This window comes from Erinaceus europaeus, chromosome 1, assembly GCF_950295315.1.
Source record: "Erinaceus europaeus chromosome 1, mEriEur2.1, whole genome shotgun sequence".
Classification (NCBI taxonomy): Eukaryota; Metazoa; Chordata; class Mammalia; order Eulipotyphla; family Erinaceidae; genus Erinaceus; species Erinaceus europaeus.
In genome coordinates this window covers 48827365-48854025 of record NC_080162.1, presented here as the reverse complement: position 1 = coordinate 48854025, position 26661 = coordinate 48827365, and the positions used below count along the sequence as shown (strand labels likewise).

The following is a 26661-nucleotide window of genomic DNA, read 5'->3' as shown; positions in this document are numbered from 1 at the left end:
AATATTTTGTGTTTATATGTAAAGCAATTCTAGGTTCAGCTCTTTATAAATAGGGTTTTCACCTCCAAAATGTTCAGTTTAATCACGTGGGATACACGTAGTTAGTTGACTACTCTGGGATCATCCGCTACCCTGTAAGATGTGTAGCATTCCCGCTTCTCCCACGTCCTGGCAATCAAAGACTTCCTCCCAATCTCAAAACGCCCTGAGAAGTACAGATCTGAAGAAACAGAGGTGCATAAACCAAGCTCTTGAGAGAAACAAAGAAAATTTAGAGTAGTCAGTGAGTCCCAAGAAAGAGTAAAGGAGTTTCCTGCTTACACTGTCATCGCCACTCTCACGTTCCTTGCTGCCATTCTTACTCCTCACCAATCCCCACCCTCCCAGTCTCTTCTTTTCACCTCCTTTCTCATGTCCTCACAGGTTCTCTTCTGCCTTCACGTACAACGCCTCATCCCCCATCTCCCCCTTTCCCTCCTCCCTCCACCATCGCCCAGGTATGTCACGTCCACCTGGCCCCGCCCCCAGTTACAGACCCCGCCCTTGAGGTCACGGGGTCCACGGAACTAGGCGTTCGCAGCGGTCCCGGCAGTCACGTGGTCACGTGACGCGTTCCAACATGGCGGCGCCGTGGGGCCGCGGCGTCGCTTCCTGACGGGGCGGCTTAGACTGACGCGGCCGGTGCCGGCCGGGACGCCGGACCTGCAGTCTCGCTTGCTCTCTAGCTCGCGTCGCTCGCCTACGGGGTTGTCCGACCCCGTTGGTCCGGGGCCATGCAGGAGAGCCAGACCAAGAGCATGTTCGTGTCCCGGGCCCTGGAGAAGATCCTGGCTGACAAGGAGGTGAAGCGGCCCCAACACTCCCAGCTGCGCAGAGCCTGCCAGGTGGCGCTCGGTGGGTGAAACGTCCCGGACCGACCCCGCGCCGGCGTCCCTCACGCCAGCCGTTACCTCACGGGTCGCAGCCCGGCCTCCTGGCCTCTACCCACCCCACCCCACCCCCCCGCCTCCCAGCCCCACCTGCCCACCCTCCTCCTTGTCCCCCGGGGGGAAACTGAGGCCCCGGCTGCTCGGGACTGGCCCAAGGTCACCTAACTAGTTGGTGGCAGCCAGGGCTGACTCTTCTGCTTTCCAGCCTGGGGCTCTTGCTGTCACGTTTCCTGGTTCCTCCCCTTCTCGCTCGCTCGGAAGCAGGAACCCTTAGCCTAAGTTTGTTTTCTTTACCTGAGTTCTGCTGGTTGGGGTCCCCCTCCCCGTCGTGTGAGCAAAGCAAGGAGGCGGAGAGAACTGCTCCACGGGTTAAAGAAAACCTCTGAGGTGTGCCTGGTGGAAGAATGTTTTCCTTTCATTGGAGGATCTCTCCCAACTTCGTCAAGGAAGGAATGGAGAGGGTTAAACTTGCACCTGCCAGGTGCTGGATTGTGCTGGAGATGAGCTTATTCTGCGAGGTCCTTTTCAATGGAGGGTCTGTAGTTAAACCTGCAAGGGTCGGGCATGTAAATGCGGACTGACTAGGCCCATGTATTTCGAGAAGAGGGAGAGAAGCCTCCTGTTTAAAACCTTCATCCTAGTATCAACATCCCAGTCTTCTAGTGTAAATCTTCCAATAAATATGTGTAGCCTGTTGGGTACCAGCAGGGCACCGAGGTTACCGTGGGGAACAACAACAACAAAAAAAGGTGAAGTGTTTTCCAATTACGGAATGTATATAGCAGGGGAGACAAAATGATAATCAGAAATTTAATAAGACATCTTTGAATGCTAGTGCTTTGGTGTAAGTAAAGAGAATGAGATGTGGTAGAGAGGTTTTAACGGGGGTTGAGCAAAGAATTCTTTCTGAGGAGGTGACAATTGAATTTTGAATTGTTCACCACTATGCGAAATTTCAGAAGAGACTTGTGAATGGTGAGGTTCAATACATTTGACCAGAGCTGCTAATTCACCAGCTCAGTGCCTTTGGGATCTGTGGAAAAGGTCTAACAAATTTAGTAAATGGAAAGTTTGAATTTCTTTATCACTTTGCAGTTGCGGTTACTTTTCCTTCCTCTCTTCACTTGGTGAAAGGTACAGCGCTGGAACTGGCTTAGAAAGGAGCTTCTGAACTTCGCACTTCTCTAGAAATAAGAGCTATATAGCTTTCATCAGATTCTAAAAAGGGGTTGAGACTCCCTCAAGGGTCAAGAACTATGGAAAAAAGAGATCGCTGCTTAGATAATCTGAAAATGTGCTGGTCCTGTGAAATTCGGAATCAATGAGAGGAATTTACTGAGATTTAATTTTTTTAAAGCTTTTCTGCTCAGAAAACCAAAGCTAACTATTGGATATTGTTTTATCTGAAATGCAGGGTAAGCAGTTTATTGACTAGGCAAAGCCCTGATACTTATAACTCCACTTTGGAATCTTCTTGGATTCTGTCCTCAAGAATATTCTGACCTATAAGAATATTGCTCCTGGGACTCGGGGGGTAGTGCAGCTGGTTAAGCGCACATGGCATGAAATACAAGAACCGGTGTAAGGATCCCGGTTCAAGCCCCCGGCTCCCCACCTGCAGTGGAGTCGCTTCACAGCCATGAAGCAGATCTGCAGATGTCTTTCTTTCTCTCCCCCTCTGTCTGCCCCTCCTCTCTCCATTTATCTCTGTCCTATCCAACAACAACGACATCAATAATAGCAACAGCAATAATAACCACAACAGTGATAAAACAACAAGGGCAACAAAAGGGGGGGGAGTAGCCTCCGGGAGCAGTGATTCTTATCGAGCCCCAGCAATAAAACGAGGCAAAAAGAAGAAAGAAAAGAGACAGGTTACATAGTATAGTGACTGTGCAGAAAGCCCATCATGCTTGAGCCTCCAAAGGTTCCAAATTCAAACCCCAGCCCCACCAGAAGCCAGAGAGGTTCTCTGATAAATGAATGAATAAAGGGAGTTGGGCGTAACGCAGCGGGTTAAGCACGTGGCTCAAAGCGCAAGGACTGGCATAAGGATCCCGGTTCCAGCTCCGGCTCCCCACCTGCAGGGGAGGCACTTCACAAGCGGTGAAGCAGGTCAGCAGGTGTCTTTCGCTCCCCCACTCTGTCTTCCTCTCCTCTCTCCATTTAAGAGTGAGGAAGTGAGAAAGAACCAGAGTATCATTGTAGCATATGTGATGCCAGCTGTTGAACTTGTAACCTCATGCTTAAGAATCCAATATATATACACTTCATCACATTCCTGGCCATAAGAACTGTTATAAGAGAACTTACTGGCAGGAAGCTCAAGGACTGTTGTAAGGATCCCAGTTTGAGCCCCCAGTTCAAGCCCCCGGTTTGAGCCCCCAGCTCCCCCCCCTCAAGGGGGCCACTTCACAAGCTGTGAAGCAGTCTGCAGATGTCTTTCTCTCCCCCCTCTGTCTTCTCCTCTTCAATTTCTGTCTGTCCTATCCTACAATAACAACAACAAAAATAACAAGGGCAACAAAAAATGAGAAAAAACAGCTTCCTGGAGCAAAGGATTCATAGTGCAGGCACTGAGCCCTAGCGAAAACCCTGGAGGCAAAAAAAAAAAAAAAAAAAGAAAGAAAGAAAGAAAGAGAACTTACTTATAGAAGATAGTGTAGTAGTAGAGTACAGGACCTCCCCGAGGCCCTACATTTCATTCCTGGACTGTATATGCCAGTGCTGAGCTATGACCCCCCCCATCTCTCACACACAAATACATAAATTTGGTTTGTTTCTGTTTTATTTTTTTTAAAGAAAGCAATTGTGTGTTGAACTGGTGAAATGGCTCACTTGCTTTGCCATGTGTTACCCAGGTTTGAGCCCAGCCCCCACCACATTGAAGAAATCCATGCTGTGGTCTCTTTCACTCAGTTCCTATGTCTCTATCCCTCTCTGTCTCAAAAGAGAAGAATTATGTGTCATTTAAATGAAACTTCCACTTAGAAGCAGGAAAAAAAAAAATAACAGCAGAATACCTGGTGATATTTCACTCTGCATTTCAAGTGAAATGTGATAGTCTTGTGTCACAGATAGCTGAAATGAGATTGCATATAAGAAACATTACAGTGTGGGAAGTATTTTAAAGATTAGCGATTAGCCTGTGCAGATTTTCCTTCATTTTGATTAGAGGAATTGTAAGTGGCTGCTCAAAGTCGAATCTCTAGGATGATTGGAAGCACTTATAGGAAATAGTTTCTGTGATATCCCACCAATTGTAGATGATTGGTGGTGGGGGTCAGGACTACAGAAACTATAGTTAGGACTTTGTTGTCTGCTCAGGACTGCTCAGGTTTAAATCCCTTTGCTTGCTTTCCACTTGCTATGGTTTCAATTTGCGATTGAGTATGCCTTACTCACAGGTTTAGTATAAAGGTTAAATTAGTTGACGTGTCTAGAATTTGGTATGTAGTAGGTCCTTTGTAAGAGCTTGCTGCTATTACTTATTTTGTAGAAGGTGCTTTGTGTGATTCATTTAAAATTTTAAAAAAATATTTATTTGTTCATTTTCCCTTTGTTTTTTCCCTTGTTTTATTGTTGTAGTTATTATTGTTGTTGTTATTGATGTCTTCGTTGTTGGATAGGACAGAGAGAAATGGAGAGAGGAGAGGGAGAGAAAGATAGACACCTGCAGACCTGCTTCACCACTTGTGAAGCAACTCCCCTGCAGGTGGGGAGCCGGGGGGCTTGAACCGGGATCCTTTCGCCGGTCCTTGTGCTTTGTGCCACCTGCGATTAACTGCTGCACTACCGCCCAACTCCTGTGATTCATTTTTTTCATTAATTATTTTCCTTTTAAAAATAGACACACACACACACACACAAAAAAAAAATAGACACACTACAGGACTGCTTCACTATGCCCTAGTACTGTGGCACTCCTAGGTGGTGCCAGCCCCAAATCCTGGGCTTCAAGCATGATAAATTTCACACCTTGCCTGGTGAACTTATCTTCCAACCCCATACTATTGAGGTCGGATACTATTGGGTTGGGAAAAATCATATGATTTTTGTATGTTTTTCTATGCAAAAATATGTCATGAGTTTTACATTGGTTCCTTGTTCAAGAAAGGTTTAATGCTTTTTTTTGTTTATAGATGCTTTTTTTTTGTTTATATACGAATATAATTATACAACTAAAAGTGCTAACTTGCTAAGTTCAATGAATACAAGGACTGTGCCTTGTGAAAACAGTCATCTATCTGTACAGAATAGGTTTGGAGTATTTTCTAATTCATCTGCACTAAATATTGAAAGTTTAGATAGGATCTAAGTCTTTCTACATTTTATGTAGAGAAAAAAAAAGCCTGCTAGCAGACTCATCATGTTGTTCCTGTTAAGGAAGCTTTGATAATAATCTAGAATCTTTCAGCCCTCCATCGGGGAACACACTTTTGTTTTACACTTCCATTTCTTAACTGTTGTACTTAAGAATTTTTTTTTCCTCCCTTCATCTCTGCTTAATGTATTTCTACTTTAAAATGGTATGGGGTTTAGAGACTTGAGAAGATAATCTGAGTGTTTTTAAATTGGCTTTGAAAAGATTTGTTTGGAAAACCCTAACTGATTGATTCTAACAGTACTCTTCCCATACATCATATGTGATAAGAGATGCACTGTATCACTGATTTAATAATTTAATATGCCAAAGTACTAAGGAAAGTGTAAGTGCTGTGTAATTATTAGCAATTATTATTTTTCTTAGTCACTATCAGGGAAATACAAAAAAGAATAGTAAACATACTATTTTTCATATTGAGTTGACTGACTTTAAAAAAAACTTTTTGTAGGGCAGTTTTGGGTTCACAGAAAAATTATAAAAAAAGGTGCAGAGAATTCTTGTATACTCTCTGCCTCCACTCAGACATCGCCTCTCTCTTACAATCTCCCCTACCAGCTTGGTACATTTGTACATTATACATTGAGTGATAATTGAATGACTTTTTAAAATCATTTTAGGAGGCTAGGTGATAGTGTACCTCATTGAGCACACATGTTACAGTGTGCAAGGACCCCAGTTCAAGCCCCTCGTCCCCAATTTCAGGGGGAAAGTTCCACAAACAGTGAAGCAGTGCTAAAGGTCTCTCTCTCTCTACCTTCCCCTGCCTTCTAGATCCCGTAAATAATAAAGAAGTAAAATATTTAAAACTAAATAAGTAAAATAAAAACACAATAGGGTGGCTGGGAAAATAGCTTTACTGTTAGAACATTAGCCTTTCATGCCTGAGGTTCCCAGTTCAATCCCTGGTACCAAATGTCGCGCTGTGACTTGTCCTTGTTTCCTCTCTGTCTCATGTTAAACTCTCTCTTTCATATGTAATAGATTAAATCATGTTAGGTGGGACCTGGAAGATAGTTCAGTCTAATAGAGCATAGAACTTGCGTGCCTAAGTCCCTAAAGGCCAGCAGTTCCATCTCTGATGCCACCATGTCAGAGCTGAGCAGTGCTTTAGTCTCTCTCTCCCTCTCCCCCTTCCCCATAGTAAATCTTTGTTAAAATGTCACATGTTGAGGAGGGGAAATACCATACTGGTTATGAAAAAAACAAAACAAACAAACAAAAAAAACCTTTAATGCCTGAGGCTGTAAAGTCCTGGGTTCAATCAGTAGTCCTGTGCAGTATTCTGGTTAAAAAAGGGTGGGGCCAGGTGGTGGCACACCTGATTGAGCACACACATTACAGTTCACAAGGGCCTGGGTTCAAGCCCTCAGTCCTCACCTGCAGAGAGTTAACATATTAAGGACCAGAGAGATCTCTCACTGGGTAGGGCACATGTTTTGCCAAGTGCCCACCTAGATTCAAGCATCAGTACCAAAAAGGAGGTGATGTGGCATTGGGGGAAACACAAGTAATGTCTCTTTCTCCCCCCTCCCCCACCCAATGAATAAAAAAGAGGCCCTGGAGCAGTGAAAATCACACACCAATGAAGCCCCTGCTATACACACACACACACATGCACACACAAGCTAGTGTGCAGCCCCAGAAAATAGCTCCCTGGAGGGGGCGTGTTTTTAGCCATGTGCATGTCCCAAGTTCAAGCCCCAAAACTACCACGTAAGCTGTGGTACTGTTGTGTCTTCCCCTCTTTGTCTGTCTATCTCCCTGTCTCTCTGCCTCCCCACCCCAAAATAAAAAGAATGAGTTTAGCTTAGCAGTGTAATTGCACATGCACAAGACTCCAGACGCCCCCACACCCCATCACATGGTATTTATATTGACCATGTCTGTGGTTCAGGTATGCAGTTTAATTCTTAATATCATCTTCACTGAGGCCTGGTGAAATGGGCCAGTGTAGTCCAGCCTACAAGAAAGAGCCAGGTGTGAACGCTGGCCATCTGGCTCAAGATCTTAAGATCTGACCATTACTAGCATGCTGTATTGCTTCTCTATATGCAAGTATACTTAATATTTGTTTAAGTCTTTAAGATAATCTTTATTTTTGTGGTGATGTTTCAGTAAGTAAAAAGAGACCGTATTTTCTACAGAAAAAAATGTAAATGTATTTGAAAACCTAACGTCAAAAAGAACAGATTTTTTTTTTCCTCCTGTAGCTTTTTATTGTAATGTCTTTGATTTGATCCTAGGCACTGTATATACCTCACTGGGTAGGGCTCATGCTTAGCCATGTGCAGCTGAACTCTGGTTTATTTTTCTCTCACTAAGTAAATATTTTTAAAATTAGATTTTGGTCATTGGAAAATGCTTATTTTTTTAGGCTGTCATAAATATCATTGAGAATGGAGTTTGGAACATTGTTTATTAGCAGTCCTATGATTCTGGACTAATAGTTTAACTTCTTTGAGCTTCAGTTTCCTGACATGAGAAGAGTGATAATACTTATGTCACAGAATGGTTGTGAAGGTTAAATGAAGTAATGTAGTAAAGGAACTGTCACAGTACCTACCACCTAGCATTTGACTTGCTAAAATTCAAAGACCTTGGTGTCACCATATTTCCCCTTCATTTTCCTTTTTTAAATTTTATTGGATAGAGGCAGAAATTAGGGAGAGGGGAGATAGGATGAGAGAAATAGACAGTTGCAGTACTGCTTCACTGCTCATGAGCTTCCTCCTGGCAGGTGGGGACTTTATTTTTCTTACAGAAATATAGAAGGAGAGAGAAAGAGAGACTCTTGCAGCATTGCTCCGGTAGCCATGAGGCTTCCCCTCTTTATGTAGGGGATGGAGGCTTGTGCCTGGTTCCTTACACATGGCAGTGTGTGCTCCACCCAATCCCGGTGTCACTATGTTTAAAGAAGCAATTAAATGGTTGCTCTTCTTTGCCTGTTTTGCTGGTTGGCTTATGTGTGTTACTTTTATTTTGTCTTGCCAGTCTCAGACATTTTAACTTGGCAAGAAAAGAAAAGTGGTTAGAGTAATTAGAGCTCTTTTCTGTGCTTATAAACCCTAGGGGAGACTTTGCTGAGTAAAACAGTCCATTCTTTATGGAGAAGAACGAGCTTGTGAAAATGTGTACTTAATCAGCAAGTACATGAAGCCTCCTGGAAAAAAAAGCTCAGAACTGTATTTAGTTCTCACTGTTTGCACTAAGTTGACGAAGCCTGCCTGCCAGAAATTTACTTGACTTTCTTCCCAGAAAGGTTATTTTAGAAAATATTTTCATGGGAGCTGGGCAGTAGCACAGCGGGTTAAGCACACATGATGCAAAGCACAAGGGCCGGCCTAAGAATCCCAGTTCAAGCCCCCGGTTCCCCACCTGCAGGGAGGGGTCGCTTCACAGGCAGTGAAGCAGGTCTGCAGGTGTCTGTCTTTCTCTCCCCCTCTCTGTCTTCCCCTCCTCTCTCCATTTCTCTCTGTCCTATCCAACAACAACAGCTATGACATGAATAACGATGACAATAACAGCTACAACAAGGGCAATAAAATGGGAAAAGTGGCCTCCGGGAGCAGTGGATTTGTAGTGCAGGTACCGAGCCCCAGCAATAATCCTGGAGGCAAGAAAAAAGAAAAAGAAAATATTTTCACGTTTACTAATTCATTCCTTGAGTCTTGTAAGAAGCTATTTTTGATAGTTGTGGTTGTAAATAAGTCTTTCACCAATTTTAGTTTGTATTTTATTAATTTTTTGTGGGGAGAAGAATCTTCTCATGCTAGAATATAAAACTCTCTTTTTCCTCTAATTTATTTATTTTTTGGGTGAAAGACAAACCAGAGCACTGCTCCACCATATGCTGTGCTGCTGAGCCACCTCACTGGCCCCAGGATAAAATTCTTTTTTTAAAATGTGGCACCAGGAAATGAACTCACTCATGTGCATTGCCACTGCTGACTGGCCTCCCTGGGACAACGTCTTCCTTCCTTCCTCCCTCCCTCCCTCCCTCCCTTCTTCCTTCCTTCCTTCCTTTCTTTCTTTCTTTCTTTCTTTCTTTTTTCATCCCTTCCTTTTTTCTCCTCCTTCTCCTTCTCCTTCTTCTTCTTCTCCTTCGTCTTCAGGTTTGTTTATTTTAGCAAGAGTGAGGATGGGGCATATGGTTCGAGGTTGAAATCTGAGCACTGTGTAGCTGTGGTTTATGGTGGCCCTGAGAGTTGAATTTGGGACGTCAGAACATCAGGCATAAAAGTCTAGTGCGGGAGTCGGGCTGTAGCGCAGCGGGTTAAGCGCAGGTGGCGCAAAGCACAAGGACCGGCATAAGGATCCCGGTTCGAACCCCGGCTCCCCACCTGCAGGGGAGTCGCTTCACAGGCGGTGAAGCAGGTCTGCAGGTGTCTATCTTTCTCTCCTCCTCTCTCCATTTCTCTCTGTCCTATCCAACAACAACAACAATAATAACGACAACAATAAAACAACAAGGGCAACAAAAGGGAATAAATAAATAAAATAAATATTAAAAAAAAAGAAGTAAAAAAAAACTTTAAAAATAAAAGTCTAGTGCACAACTAGTGTGCTATTTCCCCAGCCCACTTTTTCATTCTTTGTTTTGGAGAGAGGAAGGAGAGATGGAGAAAGAAAAAGGAGACAGCATCTCTCTACCATCCGTGGAGCTTCCCGTGGTGCTGACCATAGTGCTCCCACGTGGTGCTGGGGGTTGAACCCATGGCAAGATTTGATTCTACCAGATGAACTACTTCATGCTACCCCATGCTACTTCATGCTACTTCATGCTACCCCATGCTACTTCATGCTACCAGATGAACTACTTCATGCTACCCCATGCTACTTCATGCTACCCCATGCTACTTCATGCTACCAGATGAACTACTTCATGCTACCCCATGCTACTTCATGCTACCCCATGCTACTTCATGCTACCAGATGAACTACTTCATGCTACCCCATGCTACTTCATGCTACCCCATGCTACTTCATGCTACCAGATGAACTACTTCATGCTACTTCATGCTATCCCATGCTACTTCATGCTACCAGATGAACTACTTCATGCTACCCCATGCTACTTCATGCTACTTCATGCTACCAGATGAACTACTTCATGCTACCCCATGCTACTTCATGCTACCCCATGCTACTTCATGCTACCCCATGCTACCCCATGCTACTTCATGCTACCAGATGAACTACTTCATGCTACCCCATATATGTATTAGGGTGACAGAAGGTAGCACAGTGGACAGAGTGCCATATTTGCATGCATGAATTTATTCCCTACCACCACATATACCACAGTGATGCTTTGATTCTCTTTCATAAATACATAAAATAAGTAAATACTTTATTTAAAAAAAAAGGAGGAGAGAAAAATGACCAGATCATTATTGCGCATGTGATGCCAAGAATTGAACTTGGGATCTCATGCTTGAGAGTCCAGTGCCTTACCCACTATGCCACCTCACAGTTGGTAAAGTTTTTATTTTAGGGTGTATATGTTACCATGGATAAGGACCTGGTTCCCACCTGCATGGGGGAAGCTTCACAAGCAGTGCTGTAGGTATCTGTTTCTTTCTTCTTCTATTGGGTTGTCAGAAAAGTCATGATGTATTTTTCTATGCAAAAAATACTTTATGACTTTTCCAGCTACTTCCAAAAGTGAAAATACTTTATGACTTTTGGGCTCAATATTCCTATCTCTCACCTTCTATCAAAAAGGAAGGAAGGAAAGAAGGAAGCAAGGAAGGGGAAATGGCCCTGGGGAAAGGTGGACTTTTTCAAGCATCAGGCCACAGTGATAATCAAGTTTGTTTTATTTACTTAGCAGTAGAGACCAGAGCACTGCACTGGTATATGCTGTGACATTGAGATTGAGCTCAGTACCCCAAACATGCAACAGTTCTTAACTCTGCCCCACTGAGCTACTTTCGAGTTTCTGGGACATACAATTCTTAACCTTAGGCCTGTAGAGTGATCAGCACATATTTGGCTTTCTCTTCATAACCCTTTTGTCCATTGACTAAACTAGGTGGACCTTTATTTAGATGTGGCTGGGTTGTCAGGAAACATTTTTGTACAGAAAATATGTCATAGCTTTTCTGATAGCCCAGTATTTGTGTCAAGTCTAGTATCATGATGCAAGAGAAACAGTAAGTAACTTTTCCTCATGTAGTTTGTAGTTAAGAGGGATCTCATTTTTCAAACATCCATGCTGTCTGTGTCATATTAGTAACCTCATAAATCCTGTGAAGGAGAAAAACTGTTCCTGCAAGAGCACTGAATGAAAGTGTGAGCATTTACCTGAGAAAGTCCTGAGATCTATATTATAAATAGAATTTTAAAATTAATTTTATTTTTTTATATTTTATCTGTTTATTTTAGATAGAGACAGAAAAGTTGAAAAGAAAGGGAAAGATAGACACCTGCAGCGCTGCTTTACCACTAGTGAAGCTTCCCCCCTGCAGGTGGGGTATGGAGGCTTGAACCCAGGTCCTTGTGCAAGGTAACATGTACACGCTACTAGGGAGCCACCACCAGGCCCCATTAATTTTAAAGAGTCAGAAAGGCAGCGAGAGAGTAAAAGAGACCACAGCACTGAAGCTTCATCCAGTGTGGTGGGGATGGGTTCTATTTTACTTTTTTAAAGATTTATTTTATCTGTAACATAAGAGAGAGAGAGACAGACAGAGACAGGCACGCAAGAGTGCCTCTCTGGTACATGCAGTGCCAGGGACTGAACCAGGAACCTGAGGCATGAAGGGCCAGTACTTTACTAGTTGAGCTATTTCCCCAGCTGCAATAAATAGAATTTAAATAGGTTGGGAAGAGAGGTGTTTTGGCAATATGGGGGAGGCGAGGGACAACATGTGCAAGGTCTTATGGCAGAGAGAGTGCAACTGATAGGGAAACTAAAAGAAGACACTGTGCGATCAGAACACAGTAAATGAGGTGCTTTGGAATGGGGCAGGAGAAGGAAATCAGGGCCCTGCCATGTAAGACCCTGGAGGTCATAGTTGGAAGTGATTTTTGGATCAAAAACAGACGATCCTGACGAGTTCTAAAAAGGTACAGAGGTGATAGGATGACCAGATTTGTATTCTGGGAAGATCACTTGGACTGTTTTGTATTTGGAACATTTGAGAAGAGCTGTGGGATTGTCCAGGATTTGGTGAGGAGGCAGTTACCATCACCCAAGTAAGAGCTAGTGGGGGCCTGAACTTAGAGGGTGACAATAGACACAGAAAAGCAGATGGATTCTCTACTTGTTTAGAGGGTAAAATTAACAGAATTTGGTGATGGATTGAGCAGGGACATGAGAAAGGACTGACAAGGTTGACTGACTCACTTAATTGGATGGATGATTCTTTCAGATTGCAGTGTGAACAGACCATGAGGGGGGAGACGGGGGTGGAAGTTGTTGAGTTGTCACTTGCATGTGTTGAATTGCACCTACTTTTGAGTTTCAGATTGAACTGGTAAAGTATCAATATGGGTGGGGGTAGATAGCATAATGGTTATACAAAGAAATTCCCATGGCTAAGGCTCCAAAATCCCAGGTTCAGTACCCCCATACCACACACACACCACCATAACCCAGAGCTGATCAGTACTCTGCTAAGTATCAATTGATGGGATGTTCATTGGGCCAGTGGAATAGCTCACTTGGCTAGTGCATTGCTTTGCCATGTGCATGATCCAGGTTTGAGTGTACCCTCCCCTTTGAAGGGATCTTTTATGTCACAGTGGATGTCTATTTCTGTCTCTGTCTCTACCTCCCTTCCTCTATCTAAAAAAACAAAAGCCTGGGGGCTGGGCGGCAACGCAATGGGTTAAGCGCACATGGCACAAAGTGCAAGGACCTGCAAAGCTCAAGGACCTATGTAAGGATCCTGGTTCCAGCCCAAGGCTCCCCACCTGCAGGGGGGGGGTCACTTTCTAAGCGGTGAAGCAGGTCTGCAGGTGTCTGTCTTTCTCTCCTTTTCTCTGTCTTCCCCTCCTCTCTCGGATTTCTCTCTGTCCTATCCAGCAACAACAGCTATAACAATAATAATAATAACAACCACAACAAGATGGAAAAAATAGCCTCCAGGAGCAGTGGGTTCATAAATAAATAAATAAATACAAAAGCCTGATATTCATAAAACAGAAATGAAATGGAAATTGAGATTAGGAATCATCAGAGAATAGAATAGGTAGGAACTGAAGGTCTAAGTGAGATTAGATGGTCTGGAAAAAGGAGAAGCCAGAGAGTCTGGGTTATGGTCCGAAGAATCCCAGTCTGCCCTGGTTGGGCAGAGGAGACTGAGAATGCAAAGAAAATGGAGAGAAGATGAGGCAAGAGACAGTGTGCAGACTATGAAAATGTGCTTATGAAGCCAGAGATAGAGAAATTTTCAAGAAAAGTGAGGTCAGTTAGGTCAGATGCTACAGGGAGGGCAAGTTAAGTGGAGACTGGAAAAATGCCCATCAGATTAAGGAACTGGTTTGTCGGTGATCTTCACTTAAACTATTTGGTGGCCTAATGAAGGTGAAAGTCAGACTGGAGTGGGCTGAGTGGGAAGTGAAGAAATAACGCAGGCAACTTTCCTAGTTTGTAATGTGAAGGGGAGAAGGATATCGATCATGGAAAGATTTTTTTCTCCCCTTATTTAAAGGTAAACAAGGGGCCAAAGATAGGTCACCTAGTGGGGCCTTGTACCTTGCCATATATGTGGTCTGGGTTCAAGCCCTGGCACCATATGGGAAAGTTTGTGGCTCTGGGACAAGCTCTGGTGCTGTTCTGTCTCTCCTGCTCTCTGTCTGAAATAGAAAGAGTGAAAAGATGAGTTCCAAATCACACATGCATGAGACCCCAGCACTACCAAAAGATAAAGGTGGAAGAGACTTGAACTTGTTTAAATATCACTGGGAGGGAAGCAGATTGAAGGAGAGTTTAAATAACACAGGGAAGAGAAAGGATGACTTACTCAGTCATACTGAATATACTGTATGTCTTTTTTTTTAATATTTATTTTATTTATTTATTCCCTTTTGTTGCCCTTGTTGTTTTATTGTTGTAGTTATTGTTGTTGTCATTGTTGGATAGGACAGAGAGAAATGGAGAGAGGAGGGGAAGACAGAGAGGAGGAGAGAAAGATAGACACCTGCAGACCTGCTTCACCGCCTGTGAAGCGACTCCCCTGCAGGTGGGGAGCCAGGGTTCGAACCGGGATCCTTATGCCGGTCCTTGTGCTTTGCGCCACCTGCGCTTAACCCGCCGCGCTGCAGCCCGACTCCCCGAATATACTGTATGTCTAAGCATTCCTGGGTGCTAGGAATCTAGCAGTGGTCAGATCCAGACAGGGTCTCTGTTTTCATAGATTTTTGTATTTTACTGGGTAAGACAGATAATGTATTAATATATAATATGTTTTGGGTGGTAAATACTGTGAAGAAAGATTAGAAAAATAAACCAGGGTGGGGGTGGATGGTGACACATCTGGTTAAATGCACATGCTATCATGTGTTAGGACCCAGGTTTAGGCCCCCAGCCCCACTAGCAAGAGGGAAGCTTCATGAATGGTGAAGCAGAACTGCAGGTGTTTCTCTTTCCCTCTCTCCCTCTTTATCCTCCTTCCTTCTTAATTTCTTTTTACCCTATGAAATAAAATAAACTTTTTTAAAAAAAGAAAAATCAAGAATGACATGGAAAAAAACTGGAAAAGGGATAAAGAATGACCAGGAAAGAGTGGCTTTAAAAAAAAAAAAAAAAGATTTGTTCACTTATTAATTAGAGAACCAGAGCATCACTCCAGCATGTGCAATGCTGTGAATCAAATCTGGGACTATATGCTTGAAGGTCCAACACTCCATCCTCTTCATCACCTCCCAGGCCTTAGGGTACCTGTTTTAGATGATGAGGGAAGTTTTCTTCTGAAAAAGTGATATCTGAGCAGTAACCTGAAGGAAATGAAGGAGTGACCCTTGTGTATGTTGAGGGGTGGCGTTCCAAGAAGTAAAAGCAAGGGCAGAGGTCCTGTAACAGAAGTGTATAACAGTTAGGCTGGGGGCTAGCAGAGGGCCAACTCTTACAAAGGCTTGCAGACCAGAGTTAAGGTTTTGAATTTTTTTTGTAAAGATTCATTTATTTAATATTTACTTTTATTTAAACCATAGAGCTACTGAGCTCTGAACCTGATTTCTTAGAACCTCAGGCTTGAAAACCTTTTTGCATAACCATTATGTTACCTTCTTGGTACAAGATGTATTGTTTTGTTTTTTGGGAAAGGGGGAACCAGAGCATCACTCTGGCACATGCAGTGCCAGAGATCAAACTCGGAACCTCATGCCTGAGAATCCAATGTTTTACTCACTGCACCACTGGGATGCAAGATTTTGTATTTCACTTAGAGTGAGGTGGGAAGCCATGGAGAGTTCTGAGCAAAGGAACAGATACAATCTGATTTACAGTATAAGGGTTGTGGACGATCTGTTTTGAACAGATGTAACCTGATTTCCATTTAAGGGGAATCCCTCTGGCTGCTCTGTGGAGAAAAACTGCTGCGGGAGGGACATAAGAACTGATGTAGTGAACTCAGTGAAGAGGCTGTTGTGGTGGTCCAGGTGGGAAATGTGGGTGACTTGGGGTGGGGTCACCACCTCGTAGTCTGGTGTGGTGAGAAGTGATGAGATTCCAGACAGTACAGAGAGCACGAAGTTCCTGAGAAAGCAGGTAAGGGTGGGAGACTACAGAGGTGGTGGGGTTGGATACCACCTATAGGTCAGCTTATAAATTGAGGGAGTCTTCTTGTGGCAGTTTCTAATTTCTGCTTGCAGTGGGAAGCCACGTCATCCGTTATGAGTAAAGAGGAATGGCCATGATTAAGAGGAGAGATGGGAGTGTTTGAGAAGAGGAGAGAAAGTAAGCAGTAGTCACTGTGGATAGTTCAAAACTGATAGTGTTCATGGTTCTGTGTGTGACTGGTGATGTGGCTTGAGAGCTGCCACCTTGCCCCAGTGTCAGACTGGTGGAGGCAGACCCAAAGGGGTGTTAGGAATATATAAGCTTGGGCTTTTGTCAAAAGACTTAAAGGAGAGTCAGAGCTATTGATTGTCTAGCTTTCATATACTAATCTTGCTGGTGGGATCCATCTTAGAAAGGGGAAGGGAAAGCTTCTTGTCAAGATCTGACAGTCCAGGGCCGGTGAAATATCTCACTTGGCCAGTGCTCTGCTTTGCCGCGTCCACAACCCAGGTTCAAGAATTGGCCCCCACTGCATTGTAGGGAGCTTTGGTGCTGTGGTCTCTTCACTTTCTCTCTTTGCCTATCTATCTCTCTGCCTCTGTCTAAAAAAAGAAAGGGGGCAGGGGAATCTGACAGTTAAAAGAAAGTTTCTTCTGGGAGCTTCAAGTGGGTCCCTACCACTTGACTAGGTCAGTTGTGGGGAAGGAGGTTGTGGACAGGGGACAGAGGGAGCTGAATATGTCACATAGAAACAGGTGCCACATGGGGACCAAGTTCAGGATGAGGTAGTGGGAGGAGGGATGAATGGATTGATTAATGGATGGTATTTGGTTTGCATTGCAGGGAGCGACAGAGCAGATCTATGAGGAGAGGTGAAGAGCAGAAGGGGCATTGTGTGACCTTGTGGGGGTTGGGTAGTGACAGGATTGTGGAGGCTGGTGATGATCCTTGTTAGACTCAGCTTGAGAGAGTGTATATCAGTGCCAGAGTCCATGATGCATGTGGGTATGTGACCAGAGAGATATGTAGAGGACAGTAAAACAATTTCTCTGGAATACAGCCTGCCAGGACTAGGTGGTGGTGCACCTAGCTGAGTGCACATGTTGCAATGTGCAAAGATCCAGGTTAAAGCCACTGGTCCCCACCTGCAGGGGAAAGCTTTGCAAGTGGTGAAGCAGGGCTACAGGTTTCTGTCTCTCCCTCTCCCTCTCAACCTCCCCCTTCCCTCTCAATTCTTGGCTATCTCTACCAGTAAATAAAGATAATAAAAAAAAAATTTTTAAAGCATGCTTCAGACTCAGTTGCCTACACAACACTTCCATTGTTCCCGGTTTTTTCCCTTCATTTTTCTTTTCTTTCTTTCTTTGACAGAGGGTGAGATGGGGGAGGGGGGGACATAGAAAGAGAAAAGCCTGTAGCACTGTTCCACTGTTCATGAAGCTTCTCCCCCCCCTGCAGATGGGCACCAGAAGTTCAGGTTCTCATGCATGGTAATGTGTGTGCTCTACTGGTTGTGCCACCACCCAGCCCCTACAGCATAGCTCTTTAACTGAAGCTGCCCAACCCACTCAAGACTCCCTTCTTTCCAGTCTGCTCTTTTATTGCTGCCAATTGTCCAGCTGGCAGTTGGGAGAACAGTGCCTGCTAAGATGTGGAGCAATAAACTGGAACAGGTGTGCCCTACCATTTGCTTCTCTGCTTTGCTCATCATCATTTAGGAGCTGTGGAGGGCCTTCTTTGGAGCAGACAGCAGGGTGTGAAGCCTGTTGATGCGGTAGACTTTCTGGCTGTGACTATCACCAAGCCATGTCACTCTGTATGTCCATACCTCTAACCTGTATAGTAGTTACAGCCAAAAACTCTCTGACCTTCCTGGACTGTGGTGAGCACCCAGTTGGTACCTGCCTCTGTTGAATGCCATTTGTGATGATTATGATTTGGATTCCACTGATTTCCTTTTTAACTGACTTTTATTTTTTTTAATTTATTAATGATTTAATAATGATTAACAAGATTGTAAGATAACAGGAGTATAATTCCATACAGTTTTTATCACCAGAGTTCTGTGTCCCATCCCCTCCACCAGAAACTTTCCTATTCTTTGTCCTTCGGGAGGATGGACCAACATTCTTTAAATGATGCAGAAGGTGGAAGGTCTGGCTTCTGTCACTGCTTCTTTCCTGTACGTAGACATTGACAGGTCAATCCATACCCACAGTCTGTTTCTGTCTTTCCCTAATGGGGTAAGGTTCTGGAGAGGTGAGGTTCTGGGACACCTTGGTGAGATGGTCTGCCCAGGGAAATCAGGATAGAATCATAGTAGTGTGTGCAACTTGGTGACTGAAAGATGGTAAGATATAAAGCAGGACAAAATTTTAATATAAACAGGAACCCAAAAGTAGGAATAAAGCAGGTGAAATTAGTGGTCTCCAGATAGGAAGAAGCTAGGAAATAGATATTTTAGGCATGTTCCAAGAGGCCCATGACTTTAGTAATTTTTGCCTGACCCTGATAGTTAACATGTAGGTGGACTAAAAATATTTTCTGGGAAGATGCTTTTGATTCTACTGATGGCACTAGAGTTTTTGCACCATTGCTGCCTCTCTCTCTAAGATAGAGAACAGACAGAATTAAAAGAGACCACAGTACCAAAATTTCCTTCAGTGTAGTAGGGCCCGGGGTCAAACTTGGATTGTGCACACAGCAAAACAAGTGAGCTATTTCACCACCCCCTGACTTTTTTTTTCTTTTTTTTCAGAGCACTACTCAGCTCTGGCATATGGTGGTGGTGGGGATTGAACTTGGGACCTCAGAACCTCAGACATGAGAGTCTTTTTGCATAGCTATTATGCTGTCATCCCCACTCCTGACTCATGTTATACAATAAAAGCAAGAGCAGCCTGGGAGACAGCAAAGTGGATGGGGTGTTGGAAACCTCTGGCATAAGGTCCTGAGGTCAAACCCCAGCACCACATGTGTTAGAGCAATGCTTTGCCCCCCCCATTCTCTTTGTCTCAAATAAATATTTTTTTCTTCATTTTCAGAATGCACCAGTTTATTTTTCTCACAAGGCAGCCATACATTATAAACCTTAAGCATTCAACTCATGTGATTTCTTCAGCAGGCCCAGGGCTTCCAGAGGTTTACAGTTAGAGTAGTTCGAGGTAGTCAAAAAAGCTTTTGCCACAGCCACGTGTTCATTTGATGTTTAGGTCATTAAACACAAACTCAATGGATAATTCTTCTTCAGCATGGTCCACTTCTGTTCCTAAAGTGGTAGCTGTGCTTTCTTTTCAGTGAGCACACTGACTCCAGCTTGAGCAATTTCTACATCAGAATCTCTTTTTGTCTTTGTATATTCAAGAGTACAAGAAAATCCATTACAGGGGCCAGGTGGTGGCACACCTGGTTGAGTGCATGTATTACAATGTGCAAGCACCTGGGTTCGAGCCCCTGGTCCCCACCTGCAGGGGGAAAGCTTTACGAGTGGTGAAGCAGGGCTGCAGGTGTCTCTCTGTCTCTCTCCCTCTCTATCACACCCTCCCTCTTGATTTCTGGCTGTTTCTATCCAATAAATAAAGATTAATAATAAATAATAAAAAAGAAAACCCATTACAACCTCTGGTTCAGACACCAACTTTCAGACCTTTGTGTTCAGGTTTAAGTTATTTTATCTTGTTTATTGCTAGCGGTGTCATGGTGAGAGAGGGTTGGGTGGGCTGTAGTTTCCTCTTACTGACAACCCAGACAATGGTCCAGACTGATGAAGTTGAAATGATCACTGTTCTGGTGCCTCAGGCCTGAGTTGAGTCTCTCTCCGTGGACACTGGGTGCTTTTTTTTTTTTTTTGAAGATTCTTAAAAATTTCTATTTATTTATTCCCTTTTGTTGCCCTTTTTTTTTTTTTTTTGTTATATTGTTGTTATTGATGTTGTCATTGTTGGATAGGACAAAGAGAAATGGAGAGTGGAGGGGAAGACACAGACGGGGAGAGAAAGAAAGACACTTGCAGACCTGCTTCACCACCTGTAAAGCGACTCCCCAGCAGGTGGGGAGCCAGGGGCTCGAACCAGGATCCTTATGCCAGTGCTGTAGGTGTCTCTCTGTCTCTCTCTCTCTCTCTCCCCCTTACCTCTTGATTTCTGGATGTCTATCCAATAACTAAAGATAACGCAAAAAGATTTAAAAAACAATAAATAAAAATAAATTGGTTAAAAGCAAGAAAAATGACAATTATGGACTATCTGCTATATGCCAGACAATGCTTTAGTCATTCATCTGACAGTACCTTTGCCCAGAGAATCGTCTGCACTTAACAATTGCAGTTACTGGGATACATGAAGTTACTTTTTATCCTCATTTTTTAGAGTGAAATTAAGACTCAGGAAAGTTTAATAATCCACCTGGCATTATTTCAGTTCATAGATATTTATGCCGGGACTCAAACTTGTATAATCTGAGTGGTAATACAATGGATAAGGTACTGGAATTGCAAGTATGAGATCTCAAGTTCAGTCATTGACATCCTATTTGACAGAGTGATGATGGTGTGGTTCTATCATTAATAATTAAATCTTTAAGAAAATAAAAGAAACCTCAGTGGTCCGGGAGGTGGCGCAGTCGATAAAGCATTGGGCTCTCAAGCATGAGGTCCTGAGTACAGTCCCTGGCAGCACATGTACCAGAGTGATGTCTGGTTCTTTCTCTCTCCTATCTTTCTCAGGAATAAATAAATAAATTCTTAAAAAAAAGAAAAGAAACCTCAGACTTTTCTTATTTTCCCAACATACCAGTCAAGCTCTTTAAACATCCTGCCACATACCTTTTCTCTGTCCCTTCTGCCTCTTTATAATAGTCTTGTTTTATTAAATCCAGGCTCTGGCTGTTAAGTTGGACCACTTGATAAAATTTGACCGTTATGGTGCCATCCAAACTTTTATCTACCCCCCACAGCCTCTTCTGTGGTCCAGTCCCACATCACTGCCTGCCGAGATTACTAGCAGAGCCTCTGGATTGGCTTCCCTGTTTCTACATGTCCATCCATTCTCCTCTTTAAACCCAAGGCAACACCAGAATGATCCACAAAAAGCTGGGTTGTGCCAGCTGCTTCTTCTTGCCCCACCAGAGATGTCCCATCATCTGAAACCCTGCTGTAACTAGTACAGGATTTTTCAAGACTTTTTTTTACTTTGGTTGAGTGGTCTAGAAAGTACAACTCTCTCTAATTTTTGTGGTAATATTCCAGTATAAATGAGGAGACTAAAAGCCTGTGAATCTAGGGTTTGCAGCTTGCCTTCTACAGCAGCTGACCTAGTAGTTACTTCTTTCCTATTCATGCTTCACTAGTGCTGCTGCCAGTAGCAGTGATCCTTGTTGATTCCTATTGGAAAACCAGGGTGCACCTTGGTATGGTTCTGGTAGAGTCAGCCAGGAGAAGAGATGGGAAGATTCCAGTGCCAGGTTGTAAATAGCTTCCCAAGGCCAGATGAGATCCCAGAAGCATTACAAACATTACCACTTGAAACTGGCCAGGGTTTGTATTTGTGATAGCAAAGTCAGCATTTTAATCATGTTTATAGTTTGTAAAGTAATCCCACATACTTCTATGGGAGTCAAGGTACCTAAGAAGTTATAAACATGGGTTCTGGAATCTAATTTTCTGGCTCAAAGCCCAATTTCACCACTTGCTAGCTTATAACCTCTCCAGATTGTGTTTCTTCAGTTGTAAACTTCAGTGGAGTTTGGCTTGGTCCTCTGACACCTTAGTTACTCTGTAGTAGAGCAACATTTAGCGTATACAAAAGCCTCTTTTATCTCCTGCAGTTGCTTTTTTGTAGTCCCTGAAGACTTTTCTCCTTGATTCTTCTCTTTCCATTAAAGCAAAGTTTGCAAATGTATAACTTCAGGCCAGGCAACCTACAAAGCAGTTTATTTGAGCCATACATAGTATTAAAAAAGTTGTGCCTGGGTGGAGGGCACACATTACCATATTCAAGAACCTGGATTCAAACCCCTATCCCCACCTGCAGCTTCACACCTGCAGCTTCACACCTGAAGCTTCACACCTGAAGCTTCACAAGTAGGTCTCTCTCTCTCTCTCTCTCTCTTTCTCTCTCTCTGTCCATATCTCTCTATCATCAATAAAATAAAACTTTTAAAGGAAAATGCCTGCTGGAAGTCGATTTGTAGTTCCAGCACCAAGCCCCAGCAAGATATATGTATATATGCCAAGGGCCAAGCACTCGTACACCTGTTAGAGTGTACATGCTACTGTGTACAAGGTTCAAGCCTCCAGCTCCCACATGTAGGGAGCAGAAGCTTCATGGTCAGTGGAGAAGTGCTGCAGGTATCTCTCTTCCTCGCTCATCCCACTTTCCTTTCAGTTTCTCTGTTTCAAAAAAAGAAAGGAAAAGGAAAAGGGCCACTAGAAGCAGTAGATTCCTCTTGAAGGCTTTAGCTCCAGCAATAACCCTGGTGATAAAAAAAAAAAAAAAAAGGATATGTCTCATTACAACCATACAAATACATTACTTAGTACTGCTGAAACATAGACTTGAGATAGGTTAAGTTGGGGTCTGAGAAGTTGTTCAGTGAGTAAAGTTCAGACCTTAACATTTATGTAGCCCTGGATTCAGTCCGTGGTACCACGTGGGAATACTGAGAGAACTCCATTAATGGTGGACCAGTGCTTTAATGTCTCTCCTAAAAAATGGATAAGGAGGGAGTCGGGCTGTAGTGCAACGGGCTAAGCGCAGGTGGCGCAAAGCACAAGGACCGGCATAAAGATCCCGGTTCGAACCCCGGCTCCCCACCTGCAGGGGAGTCGCTTCACAGGTGGTGAAGGTGTCTATCTTTCTCTCCTCCTCTCTGTCTTCCCCTCCCTCTCTCCATTTCTCTCTGTCCTATCCAACAACGACAACAACAATAATAACTACAATAAAACAACAAGGGCAACAAAAGGGAATAAATAAAATAAATATAAAAATTAAAAAATTTAAAAAAATGGATAAGGAGATACATTTTATATTATGCATATTTAGTTTACGAAAACTTCTTAAAATGTTTAACTTTCTTTAATTTTCTATTTCTTACTTGACAGGACAGAGAGAAATTGAGATGGGAGAGGGAGATAGAGAAACACCTTCAGTACTACTTTTCTGGGTTTTTTTTCTTTTTTCTGAGACAGTGAAGGGATTTCCACAGTATTTAATTATATCAACCAGTTATATAAATCTAAACACAAAACCAATTTCCTGTAAGTTTTGAGATGGCGTTCAGCATCTTTGAGAATTTGAGCACAAATCCAATTATATTTTTACAAAGAGAAGGGTGATTGCAGTTGCAGAACTGGGGTTATCAAAATCCAAAACGCTGATCATATTCATTTAACCACAAGCCAATCTTATTTAAATAAGTATCGTCTGACAAAAACATTCGATCTGCCATCCATGATCTGAATTCTGGTGTATGAGATCAATTTAAATATGGTACACATAAAAAAGTCGTGAGAATTTTCTATTCTGTAATAAGTAAGGTAGTGCCAACTATTACTCATTAGTAGCTTTTTTTGAGATAAGCTATAAACTCTGCTCTTTCTGATTTCTTCTTAATGCCAGCAAAGATCATTTTTGTTCCAGGGATGTACTTCTTGGGATTCTCCAAGTACTCCATCAGTGTCTCCTCTCCCCAAGTGGTGCCTTTGTTCTTGTTGGCATCCATGTAAGAGAGTCCAGCAGCCTGGTCTGTCGTTCGTCCAAAAAGACCATGGAGATTTCGTCCAGTCTTGTGTTTGCCTCCCTTTTCCACAGCATGGCACTGGGCACATTTCTGGACAAAAATCTTCTTGCCCTTGTCAACATTACCCATTTTTAAATCACTCTTTCCTCGAGCAATAGCCAAACACTACCCATCACCAGCCGGCCATCCCACTCTTTAGCTACATCACTGCTTCTGAAGCTCGCCCCCCTGTAAGTAGGGACCAGGATCTTGAATCTAGGCCCTTGTGCACGGTAATGTGTGTGCTCTCCCAAATGCACCATTGCTTGGCCCCTTAACAATTGTTATTTTAAAAAATGTTTATGCTTTTTAAAAGTGGGGAGAAGGAGAAAGAAAAAAATATCCTGCTTCTTAGATAACTTTCAGTGTTTTGTTATATTCATTTCCAATCTCATATGTTCATTTTTACATAGTTGAGATGTTACTGCATTGCATAATACAGTAATTACTTACTGTATATCATGCAATAGGGTACAACATTATAGTATATGTTATTTTATAACACCGTAATATTGTGTTAGCTATCATTAGTGTTTAAAAAGTTTATTTTGAGGGCTGGGGAGACAGCATAATGATTATGCAAAAGCTTTTTAAGCTTGAGGCTCTGAGGTCCCAGGTTCAATCCCCAGCACCACCTGATCTTAAAAAAATAAAACGTCAACAAGGGCAACAAAAGGGGAAAATAAAAAGCCTCCAGGAGCGTTGGATTCGTGGTGCAGGCACCTAGTCCCAGCGACAACCCTGGAGGCAAAATAATAATAATAATAATAATAATAATAATAATAATAATATAAAACATTTATTGTGCAGAATAGAGAAATAGCCAGAACATGGACTGTGGAGCCGAAATACCTGAGTTCCAGTTCTGGTTCTCCAGTTTGAACTTTGTTATGTAAATAGGCAAGTTACCTAACCTTTCTGTAGCTTGGCTTCTTCATCTAAACCAGTAATTCCCTACTGGAGCACTTTTACCCCAGGGCATACTCGATTTGTTGAGAGACATTTTTGGTTCTCAAAACTGCAAGGGAGTGCTACTGGCATTCAATGGTTAGAGGCCAGAGGTGAGGCTAAGTGTGCTACAGTGCACAGGATGGCCCCATAGTGAATTGTTAGTTCCCAAATGTCAGTACTGCTGAGGCTAAGAAATCCTGCTTCATAGCAGAATGGAGGTAATGGTACTTATGTGATCGATGTTAGAATTAGCTAAAACAAGATATGCAAAGCACTTAGAACGGTGTCTGGCACATAGGCACTGCTATATATTTGGTATTATAATTGTTACTAGAGTTATTTTCTGTCACCTCATGTCAGCATTTCTGAATTTAAATACCTCGTAAACATTGTTTTTAATAGTTCTAAATATCCTTTAGTAATTTTTAATGTAAATATTGCATGCTACTAACATGTCCTTCTTTCTTTCCCACTAGATGAAATTAAAGCAGAGATAGAAAAGCAGAGGTAAGCTGGGGCACTTTCTCCTTGCTGAAATAGAGTATTAAAGGGGCCAGGTAGTGGCACCCCTTGGGCGCACGTTATAATGCACAAGGATCCAGGTTTGAGTCCCCAGTTGGGAAGGTTGCAGGGGGGGAAGCTTTGCAGGTCTTGCTTACTCTCTCCCTCTCTATCACCCCCTTCCTTCTTGATTTCTGGTTGTCTCTATCCAATAAATAAGTAAAGATAATGAAAATCTTTTTGTAAAAAATAAGAGTATTGAAGGACCATGTGGTGGCCACATGAATCTTTTCTCTGTATGTTTTCTCATATTTCTGATCCTCAGAAATAGTACATAACCTTTTCTAGCAGTGCTGGGCACATAACTGAACTCCATATGAACCAATACTAGGTTAACTAGTTAAAAACTCAGTAACTTGGGAGTTTAGAGGAAAGAATCAAGAGGGTCAAGTATGCTGTGCTTTTATTTGACAGAAGAGGCAAAGTCCTTGTCTTGTATGTCATGCTTCCTTAGGCAGTAGGACAGCTGTCATGTAAGTGGTTGCTCCTTATCTTCAGAGTAATAAAGTCAGTCATATTTCAGAAGTACAGCTCTGCCATGGCTGAGTCTAGCCTGCTCTCACTACAGCTCTCTGGTCAGAAGCCTTGCTTTCTGCATGTGGCACTGCAGTGTTTTATCCTAATGCAGGCTCAACTCCACAGTTCATAGCTTACAGCATTCTAATGATATCATTGTAAGTGGGATGGGAGGTTAGAGTGAACTTTGGGTAAAGCAGGCTCTCTTTTTTTGTTTTGCTTCTCTGGTCCTCTTTTGGTTTTTCCCAGGCTTGGCGCAGCTGCACCACCAAAGGCAAACTTCATTGAAGCCGACAAGTATTTCCTGCCATTCGAGCTAGCTTGCCAGTCCAAGTCCCCACGCGTGGTCAGCACATCCCTTGACTGTTTGCAGGTACCATATTTAAACTTGATGGGCTGGGAAATGGTTCACCTGATAGAGACACACATTGCCAGGTATTAGGCTCTGGGATTAAGCCCTGGCATATGAGAACACTGTGGGCAGTACCAGGGAAGCTCAATGAATGTGGAACAGTGTCTCATCTGTCTCTTTCCACCTCCCCCAGCCCCCCACCATGAATGAATGAAAAGAATTGACTTGGGGAGACTGCTCAGCAGTCTTGCACATGTGTGAGGCCCTGAATTAATTCATTAGCACCAGATTTAAAATTAAGATAAATTTGATAGTGTCGAAGGGCTTTGCTCCTGGACACAAATATATAGTTAATATCCCTGGTACCCAATTGTTCTGAGAGGCATTGAGGAAAGGAAAAATCCAGTATATTATTTATGAGAGTCTTGTGTCAGGGAAGGATACAGAGAGAGGAATCTGT

At 43.0% G+C, this 26661-nt stretch overlaps 2 protein-coding genes across 3 annotated transcripts in view; one reads left to right on the top strand and one right to left on the bottom strand.

Moving 5' to 3' along the window:
- Window positions 1–649: 649 nt before the first annotated feature.
- The window catches only part of ARFGEF2 (ADP ribosylation factor guanine nucleotide exchange factor 2), a 120138-nt gene continuing 94126 nt past the window's right edge, over window positions 650–26661 (top strand). For both annotated transcript variants that reach the window (XM_060185680.1, XM_007526712.3), the window contains exons 1-3: window positions 650–894; window positions 25249–25279; window positions 26099–26222. In XM_060185680.1, coding sequence (XP_060041663.1) covers window positions 774–894; window positions 25249–25279; window positions 26099–26222 — 276 coding nt within the window. In that variant the 5' untranslated portion in view covers window positions 650–773. The remainder of the gene's footprint in view (window positions 895–25248; window positions 25280–26098; window positions 26223–26661) is intronic.
- LOC103116779 (cytochrome c-like) lies at window positions 22669–23925 on the bottom strand. The gene has a single exon (XM_060185684.1). The coding sequence runs from the start codon at window positions 23909–23911 to the stop codon at window positions 23600–23602; it is 312 nt and encodes a 103-aa protein (XP_060041667.1). The 5' UTR covers window positions 23912–23925; the 3' UTR covers window positions 22669–23599.